Source organism: Colias croceus, chromosome 10 (assembly GCF_905220415.1).
Source record: "Colias croceus chromosome 10, ilColCroc2.1".
Lineage (NCBI taxonomy): Eukaryota > Metazoa > Arthropoda > Insecta > Lepidoptera > Pieridae > Colias > Colias croceus.
In genome coordinates this window covers 10,476,368-10,486,717 of record NC_059546.1, presented here as the reverse complement: position 1 = coordinate 10,486,717, position 10,350 = coordinate 10,476,368, and the positions used below count along the sequence as shown (strand labels likewise).

At 43.3% G+C, this 10,350-nt stretch overlaps 1 protein-coding gene across 4 annotated transcripts in view; it reads right to left on the bottom strand.

Annotated features, from left to right (window-relative positions):
* Positions 1 to 167: 167 nt before the first annotated feature.
* Positions 168 to 10,350, bottom strand: part of LOC123694870 (WD repeat-containing protein 44) — a 31,118-nt gene continuing 20,935 nt past the window's right edge. The window contains exons 13-19 of one of the 4 annotated variants that reach the window (XM_045640470.1): positions 9,194 to 9,310; positions 8,790 to 8,843; positions 7,512 to 7,713; positions 6,844 to 6,984; positions 3,293 to 3,676; positions 2,438 to 3,028; positions 168 to 1,988 (exon numbers count right to left, since the gene is read on the bottom strand). In XM_045640470.1, the coding sequence (XP_045496426.1) occupies positions 1,848 to 1,988; positions 2,438 to 3,028; positions 3,293 to 3,676; positions 6,844 to 6,984; positions 7,512 to 7,713; positions 8,790 to 8,843; positions 9,194 to 9,310 (1,630 nt within the window). In that variant the 3' untranslated portion in view covers positions 168 to 1,847. Of the gene's footprint in view, positions 1,989 to 2,437; positions 3,029 to 3,292; positions 3,677 to 4,146; positions 5,637 to 6,843; positions 6,985 to 7,511; positions 7,714 to 8,789; positions 8,844 to 9,193; positions 9,311 to 10,350 lie in introns of those variants that run through there. The other 3 variants (XM_045640471.1, XM_045640472.1, XM_045640473.1) reach the window with 3 other exon arrangements.

Genomic DNA, 10,350 nt, shown 5'->3' with positions numbered 1-10,350 from the left:
ATAAGAAAATTCCTATTTTACTAATTTCTACACTAAAATATAAAGAGTACCTAATTTTTTTGTATGAAAATTTAAAAATTGTTTAAATAAAGGCAGAACTAAAAATACATAATTGTATGTAGTTTAACTATTTAAGGAGTGAGGTAATATGAAATAAAAGTCATATGAACATGTTATATACCCATTTATTTTCAAAGATAAATGCCAGTTAAACATACAATACAATGGCATCGCGATCTATACAACTATTCAATGTACACTTATTTTATTAATCACAATATTTAGAGGCAAGAACTTATACAAAATAAACGAGATATTTAATTGGTGTATAACTTCCTAACAAATATACAAAATATACTTTATTACATTTTTTGATAAATACGAAAATAAATTATACATGATTTAAGAATAATATGTTTATCATTAAATAGTTTTTAACATAAGTTTATTGACATAATTTATAATAATATGTAAGTTGTAATGAAGATAATATATTTATAAGTTAGTGATATTCTTTTACAACCAAAGACATTAATAGTTTCGTAATTATCATTTGGTAAACCGTGAATACATCACATAAAGTTTTTTAACACAATAACAATAGTGTGACATTAAATTATAAATTTGGTCGATTAAGGATTAGCCATATTTAATTCCGTTATACATGTGCGTACAGAGTCATATCATTTTTGTTACAAATTTATAACAATCATTAATTTAAGATTCAATCTTTTTGATTCGACACCATAGGCGATTAAGAGCTAACACGCAAGAGCAACTTTTGTCTCCGCAACTATTTTGTCTCTCCCATCAACTGTATGGGGAGTTGCGTCGCTACGTGCCCGCGCAATCTTTTATTCAAAATTATAATCAGTTTATTTTTATTAATTTTTTATCAATTTAACTGCAATTACTATTATTGATATATTATTAAATTCATCTCAAAATGGTCTCTATATTGTGGCAGTCACATTTGTTTCGGAATTAAACATTCTAAGATTTTCTTATAATTTTTAATCGTCATTATAAAAGTTTATCTAAAAAATTGAATAACAGTGATCTACAAAGAAAGCATTATTGATTGCATCTTTTAGCTTTTCCTTTGTTTTTATTTAGATTTTTCCACTGCCTCTAACTAGACCACGGTATGATATCTCAAATTTAAGTTAGGTTAGGTTAGTCTCACTTTATTAAATTGCAAATTTCGTAAAACAATTCAAGACACATTGTTAATTTTTAAAACCGCGTTTAGTCGCTTTGCGCTAAAGCGATGTGAAATTTTAACATCGAGTCAGTTGCATTTTTTTTGTATTTAACATTATAGTGTTGGCGGAATGACGGTTTCCAGAATTTTAGTATTAAAAAATGAAATGTATTACATAAAACACCTACAAACAATAATTGATCTCTTTCTTTATTAAGTATTTTATATTTTAATTTCGAAGACCCCATGGGCTCTGAGTTTAGCACGACATAAGCTGTTACTTTTATGATAATGTTGTCCTATCCACTGCTTGAAATCTTAAAAAAAAAATTCAGTATACATGAGTTTTTTGATTGTCACAATAACTTTATTACGTTAGCCTTATATTTCTGTTCAAAACGAAAGTCTGTTTTTGACGAAAAAATCGCAAATTATTGATTTTTTACAGTCACAGATGCTGGATGCTTCCCTAAATTTCGAAGTCAACTCAGAAAATACAACATAATCTATTTGTTTTAACTTATTCATCAAAATAAATAGATTATATACGAATTATTTTCCAATATTTTTTGTGTAGATGTGTATATGAAGCCAGCGTGATTTGGGCATATTTTCTTCACAAAAATTTTCTAAATCATCACATCTAAGCAAGTGCAGAGGCAGGTAGCGAGGAGTGTTTGGGCTTCGCCTTGTGAACGAACACTCGTATGGCGCCGTTGAAGTCCGCACTGACGAGCACGTGGCCCGTTTGGGAGGACGATACCATACCGCCTTCTGGACTCTTCTGGAATGTGCAAAATCTATTAGTATTCGTTTTAAATGAGATTTTAAATTAATAGAATATAAATTATTAAAAGTTTGCAATAGGTTATATTTTATAATATAATTAAATGGATGGAATGAAAAGTTAGTGTTAATTTAATTAAATGCTAATTTAAATGGATTTTGTGACATGTTAGTAGTACTTGTAGCAAACTGAATTACAATAGGCTACTTCGCTACGCAAATGATGTTTAATGCAAGTATAAGGAATCTTTGAATTTCTTGATAAAAATTTTAAATATTTTAGAAGAGCAGAAAAAGCTAAAAAATAGTAGTATTGCCTAATTAACAACATATTGATAATCAAAGTTCAGCCCATCGTTATTTTAAGTATATTGATTGACATGCGATATTACACATCTTTATATCTCTAAAATCTTCTGAAAACCGAAAAAAGAAAAAAGAACTCACCACTTCCTCCTTCTCCTCTTGACTCTTGCCCGCATTAAGTTTCTCTTCCCTTTCATTAATCATGCGTATCATATGATCAGGATTGGGCGCAAATATGGCACAAGTCACCACTGCATTATGGGCTTTTATCCCTTCCCAGAAGTCGTTCCTGTCCCTCCTAACTGACGTGAATTTGGAGTAATCATGACACGTCTTCCATATATAAATACACTGGTTTTCTGACCCGCTAACTATGTATTTCCCATCATGAGAAAACGAGGCTTTTATTTGACTCGACACATTCACATAGCCCTTATATTTGCAGGATAAATTCAAGTCTCGTAAATCGTACAATCGTATACGACTGTCATTTGAGGTTACAAGTATTTTGTCATCGTTTGGCATAGGTTCGATGCCGCTTATTTTTCTTCCTGTTGAATTCTTTCCTCTTGTGGAACGAACGTCTATTTGCGTGTGATATTTGAGCTGATCTGTTGTGTAGAAGATACAGCGGCCATCGTAAGTGCCGACGACAGCGAACTTGCCGTTTTGACAAAAATTAGCCGCTGTTATTAGTTTCGTTTTGCCGTCCACTTCGTTCCAAACGGCCACCTGGAAGAATTTTCGATTGAAGAATGTGGAAAAAATCGACATTTTGCGCAATCTGACTCCATTAGTATAAAAATTGATCATTATTTTCACATAATTTTTCAGTCTCTTTTCATTTCACTTTATTTGATGGTATAAGAAAGATATAAACAAGGAAATTATAAGTTTCAAACAAGCTAATTGTTTTCCATAGAATGTATACAACACATTGACTATATACGAAATTTTGAACATTTAGACAAAAAGCAACGGCAAATCAGGACATACCTTTTTATCCGGAATATTCCACAGCCGCAACTTGCCATCCAGACTCCCCGACAGGAAATACCTATCATCTCTCGGATGAAAGACGATGGCCGTCACGAAATCAATATGCTGGAAACAGCACAAACACTCGCCCCTCGAAATATGCCATAAACGGACCGTTTTGTCCATAGAACTGGACAGGATAAAGTAATTCTTGGACCAGGAGACATCTAGCAGGTCGGAATTATGTCCAGAGTAGATGCAAAAGGGTTTAGGGTTGAAGGGGGCGCCGGGGCCGAGTGGGGGGGAGTGGTCCGGGGAGGGGGGCGGGGCGAGGGACGCGAGGGACTCTTGGGACGGGGTGGGGGACGATTTCTGTTCAGCGTTGTATTTTGTGCGCATATCCTGGAATAGATTTAAAAATTGTTAGTAATCGAAGCGCTTATTTTATTGGATGAAGTGTATAGATCTTTTAATAAGTCAGAAATATAATATCACTTCTCTATATAACTGGATTTAGTTTTGCAACATCTAATAGTTTCATTGTAATGCCTCTTTTTTACTGAAAATACATAGAATTCATGTATAAGCGGTAAAAATTTAATACATAAAATAATGAAGGACGTTTGAATTACTTGAGTGTAGTTCTAGGTAGGTTATAGGTTCTATTTGAAAACCAGCACTAGGTTCATGCCTGGCACAGGCTGAACTCCCTTTTGGCGGTACTGCGGACACACTTTTTTGTTCTTAATTTTTTTTTTCTTGTTCACGTTTTGTGTTATTTGTGTGGGTTTTCCATTTTATGATTGTCTTTTTTGTAATGAGTCACGCTGTGTTGTCAAATATTTTTTTTTGTTTGTTCGTTTTTCTTATACCTGGAACATGTGGCAGGCGTCCCGTGTGACCCACACGCGCAGCAGCCGGTCCTGCCCCGCGGTGGCGAGCAGGGGCCGCACACTCACCTGGAACATGTGGCAGGCGTCCCGTGTGACCCACACGCGCAGCAGCCGGTCCTGCCCCGCGGTGGCGAGCAGGGGCCGCACACTCACCTGGAACATGTGGCAGGCGTCCCGTGTGACCCACACGCGCAGCAGCCGGTCCTGCCCCGCGGTGGCGAGCAGGGGCCGCACACTCACCTGGAACATGTGGCAGGCGTCCCGTGTGACCCACACGCGCAGCAGCCGGTCCTGCCCCGCGGTGGCGAGCAGGGGCCGCACACTCACCTGGAACATGTGGCAGGCGTCCCGTGTGACCCACACGCGCAGCAGCCGGTCCTGCCCCGCGGTGGCGAGCAGGGGCCGCACACTCACCTGGAACATGTGGCAGGCGTCCCGTGTGACCCACACGCGCAGCAGCCGGTCCTGCCCCGCGGTGGCGAGCAGGGGCCGCACACTCACCTGGAACATGTGGCAGGCGTCCCGTGTGACCCACACGCGCAGCAGCCGGTCCTGCCCCGCGGTGGCGAGCAGGGGCCGCACACTCACCTGGAACATGTGGCAGGCGTCCCGTGTGACCCACACGCGCAGCAGCCGGTCCTGCCCCGCGGTGGCGAGCAGGGGCCGCACACTCACCTGGAACATGTGGCAGGCGTCCCGTGTGACCCACACGCGCAGCAGCCGGTCCTGCCCCGCGGTGGCGAGCAGGGGCCGCACACTCACCTGGAACATGTGGCAGGCGTCCCGTGTGACCCACACGCGCAGCAGCCGGTCCTGCCCCGCGGTGGCGAGCAGGGGCCGCACACTCACCTGGAACATGTGGCAGGCGTCCCGTGTGACCCACACGCGCAGCAGCCGGTCCTGCCCCGCGGTGGCGAGCAGGGGCCGCACACTCACCTGGAACATGTGGCAGGCGTCCCGTGTGACCCACACGCGCAGCAGCCGGTCCTGCCCCGCGGTGGCGAGCAGGGGCCGCACACTCACCTGGAACATGTGGCAGGCGTCCCGTGTGACCCACACGCGCAGCAGCCGGTCCTGCCCCGCGGTGGCGAGCAGGGGCCGCACACTCACCTGGAACATGTGGCAGGCGTCCCGTGTGACCCACACGCGCAGCAGCCGGTCCTGCCCCGCGGTGGCGAGCAGGGGCCGCACACTCACCTGGAACATGTGGCAGGCGTCCCGTGTGACCCACACGCGCAGCAGCCGGTCCTGCCCCGCGGTGGCGAGCAGGGGCCGCACACTCACCTGGAACATGTGGCAGGCGTCCCGTGTGACCCACACGCGCAGCAGCCGGTCCTGCCCCGCGGTGGCGAGCAGGGGCCGCACACTCACCTGGAACATGTGGCAGGCGTCCCGTGTGACCCACACGCGCAGCAGCCGGTCCTGCCCCGCGGTGGCGAGCAGGGGCCGCACACTCACCTGGAACATGTGGCAGGCGTCCTGTGTGACCCACACGCGCAGCAGCCGGTCCTGCCCCGCGGTGGCGAGCAGGGGCCGCACACTCACCTGGAACATGTGGCAGGCGTCCCGTGTGACCCACACGCGCAGCAGCCGGTCCTGCCCCGCGGTGGCGAGCAGGGGCCGCACACTCACCTGGAACATGTGGCAGGCGTCCCGTGTGACCCACACGCGCAGCAGCCGGTCCTGCCCCGCGGTGGCGAGCAGGGGCCGCACACTCACCTGGAACATGTGGCAGGCGTCCCGTGTGACCCACACGCGCAGCAGCCGGTCCTGCCCCGCGGTGGCGAGCAGGGGCCGCACACTCACCTGGAACATGTGGCAGGCGTCCCGTGTGACCCACACGCGCAGCAGCCGGTCCTGCCCCGCGGTGGCGAGCAGGGGCCGCACACTCACCTGGAACATGTGGCAGGCGTCCCGTGTGACCCACACGCGCAGCAGCCGGTCCTGCCCCGCGGTGGCGAGCAGGGGCCGCACACTCACCTGGAACATGTGGCAGGCGTCCCGTGTGACCCACACGCGCAGCAGCCGGTCCTGCCCCGCGGTGGCGAGCAGGGGCCGCACACTCACCTGGAACATGTGGCAGGCGTCCCGTGTGACCCACACGCGCAGCAGCCGGTCCTGCCCCGCGGTGGCGAGCAGGGGCCGCACACTCACCTGGAACATGTGGCAGGCGTCCCGTGTGACCCACACGCGCAGCAGCCGGTCCTGCCCCGCGGTGGCGAGCAGGGGCCGCACACTCACCTGGAACATGTGGCAGGCGTCCCGTGTGACCCACACGCGCAGCAGCCGGTCCTGCCCCGCGGTGGCGAGCAGGGGCCGCACACTCACCTGGAACATGTGGCAGGCGTCCCGTGTGACCCACACGCGCAGCAGCCGGTCCTGCCCCGCGGTGGCGAGCAGGGGCCGCACACTCACCTGGAACATGTGGCAGGCGTCCCGTGTGACCCACACGCGCAGCAGCCGGTCCTGCCCCGCGGTGGCGAGCAGGGGCCGCACACTCACCTGGAACATGTGGCAGGCGTCCCGTGTGACCCACACGCGCAGCAGCCGGTCCTGCCCCGCGGTGGCGAGCAGGGGCCGCACACTCACCTGGAACATGTGGCAGGCGTCCCGTGTGACCCACACGCGCAGCAGCCGGTCCTGCCCCGCGGTGGCGAGCAGGGGCCGCACACTCACCTGGAACATGTGGCAGGCGTCCCGTGTGACCCACACGCGCAGCAGCCGGTCCTGCCCCGCGGTGGCGAGCAGGCGGCCGCACACGCTGAACTTGCAGCACCACACCGCGCCCGCGTGCCCCAGGCCCTCGCCGCCCAGCTCCTGATATAATAAACAATAATTCAATTAAAGAGTAAATAACACTCTCGAAGCACACTTCAAAGCAAACATCAACAACATAAAAAAAAGTTAAGGTCCCAGTTAAGAACCTTGAGGGACACCAAGTTGTAAACATAAATTAAATCATAAATTTATTAAATCATTACAAAAAACTTAACATCTAATAACTAGCCAACCGAATGATCACACCTATCACAATTATTTTCCCCATAATTTCTTCTTTACGCAATATTTTTAAGAGCGACGTAATCAAACGTCACCCTCAAATCTACACATCTTATACAGCCGTTATATATATTTGAATTCTTCTGCGAGTTAGATACCTTCAACTATATTCATATTAAGTACCATATCCACCACACTTTCTTATACACCAAAAGCAACATCACCTCCCTAATTTTAATTCATCATTACGCTTTATACATCAAACTCAAACACTTTTACGCAACTCTAAAAAATGTTATAATAATGTTAATATATGAGGGACGTTACAAAAGTCATCTACAAACCTGTACATAACGCACGCATCCATCGAAGTCGTACGGTCCCTTGTGTGAGTTAGATGCTTTCAGTTTAATATTATGTTCTCCATGCACATCATCTGCTATCTCAGCAACGTCTTCTTTATGTCTCGCATGTGATACTTCTTGTGCTAGAGATTTAGCAGCATCTACTGTTTTCTTAACTGTGCTACCGAAGAACCGCTTTAACCTATGGTATGATAAAATTTCGTTAGTATGGAGTTGTGTGTTGTTATGTTAACAGGTTATTTGCGGGCAATGTGGATGATTTGTCTTTTACTATTTTTAAAAACAAAGTTCTCGCCTTCAGATGCTCAAAAGATGAAATAAATATTCAAACGACCTTTTATTTTTTTCTTTTTAAATGATAAATTTTTAAATTGATCACATGAAAAGGAATTTTGTTAATGTAAAATGATATTTTAAATTCAAAGCAATTCAAGCCAATTTCAAATTACCAGATCGGTGTTAAAATTAGCACAAGAAAAAACGTCGTTAATAATAAAACAAAACGTATTAATTATTCAGTTATAACAAAACGCACTCAAAATGGTAATAGTAAAAATCTCGATTTCAGGAGCAAAATTTACAAAGCATGACTTGTGTTGGAATATTCTCTAGGTAAAAATGTTTAAAGCGATAACCTCACCATAAAATGGCAAATTGGGCATTTAATTTCAGTTAAAAAGCATAGCTTGTAATCGAAATAAAAATATCGATGTAACAGTGCTGGATTCTATTGTCATTAACTAAACTTTATTTAGGAGCAATGGTAATCGTGATTCTTAAAAAATGACGGTAGTTTAAGTTAGATGGTCCTATATGTGTCATGATTGCTATGAACATCACATTGTCTTTGTATTGTTTCTAAAATGTATATCTGTCTAAATAACTATTGACCTAATTCGTTACTTGCGTTGGCTATGTATATTGTCTAAAACATATTCAAATTAAAATGATTTATTGTGATTCACAGGTTTTTTGAAACATATTCTTCTAATTCTTTATCTGTACAAAGATATATTTATGTAAACTAATAAGAGTACTAGAAATCCTACTCCTACTCTTGCTCCAGTCATATTTCTGGAACATTAACTATACTATCCATAAAGTCAGTGCGTCTAAACCAAGTTTAGTTGGCAACAATAAAACCGCAAGCCAGTGTTGGACCATAAGCATTACATCAGGTCTAAATTGACCGGATTATAAGCATTTGCCGTTTGCGAGAATATAGCAACACTGAGCATGTACCAAACAAACTGTCACCTGATGTTTATGTTGTCGTGCGAGTGACACTTGACGAGATCGGCTCGAATTACACTGAATGGTGAAATTTCGTTAGATAACCTTTTTTGTTTATCAACCTTTTTTGTGTAAAATAACATCTAATATGTGTGTCGTTATTTCTTCAGATTTTTCTTTCGAAATTCTCATCTTCCGAGTTAAAAATATTTTGATTGGTTTTTATTACTTTGGTCTATTCCGGCCAACAATAGTTAACAAGAAATAAAAACGGTATTGAACCTGGTTTTCAAATATCATATGTCTTTTCTAAGCAGAAGATAAACGAATTTTAATATAATTATTTACTTTACAACATATAATTTCAGTCTCTATTTCTTAACATTCTAGTGACCCTAAAATTCAACTTATTCAAAAACTATACATACTTTTCGGTTTTACGTTTGATAGCTGTCGTTTGTCGATCGACCGACTCTCTTTTAGCTTCTTTCGTCTCATCCTCAACGCCTCCCGTGCATACGCTTTCACTTTCCTCGTCAGTTTCCCTGAAAACAACAAAATTGAAATCAAAATATTGTAGTGTCTATGGTAAAGGAAGCTTTATGGTATTTACAATGCTCAGAAACAACTTTGCAACACAATGTCCTGAAATGGTTTAAGCTGCATCTTATGAATTATAACAGAAAGTGGGCTGAGCAATGATCATAGAACAAAATTTCTTATGGATAAAATAAACTTATGGTTATATAACAAAATCAAACTTCTTTGATTTGACTCTCCCTAAAATTTTATAAAATATATAAAATGTTTATTAAATTATTGCTCAGTCCAACTTCTTTGTTTAACAATTAAAATGTATGAGTCTAAAGTTTGATTTCAAATCACAACATGATTGCTATTACAACGATTCGACTTTAAAACACGTTTCCATTTTTTAAATAAGCTTCAAAATAATGTACAAAACTTTTATAGTAATTTTAGATTAGGATTTCCACGCTTAGTCATAATTCTGAGCAGTGGTTTCATCATATTTATCAAAGTAGGCGTCAATCTACTTTAATCAATTAGAAATACTAACAACATTACGTGATTAATTATTGAGTATTTACATGCAACAATTTCATAACCATGCTAAATAAGCTAAAAGCTATTTTTTAAGGCATACATTAATACATAACAAACAAATATCACCAACACCCACTATACACATCCCTACTATGTACAAGTCAAAAGGGTCCCCTTACCCCCCAGGTACACAGGCACAGGAATAAAGATAAGCATACCCTTAAAGACTTATAAAACCGTAAAACACTATACAACGTCAAATAAAACGAACACACTACAATCGCTACGCAAAGCGGTTGTGAACTGTGCGCTACTTAATTACAAATACCACTGTCACGAAACCAATTTAACCAATAGTATTTCTCAAATTTACACAATTACCTATAACGCTCAATGAGCAAATACCTAGTTCACAATCGCCTTTACTGCTTTGCGTAGCGTAGTATAGTGTAATCCAACTAAGAATAGGATCAACTCAGCGCCACATTCATCGATGTCATCGCTGTTCATTGTAACGAAT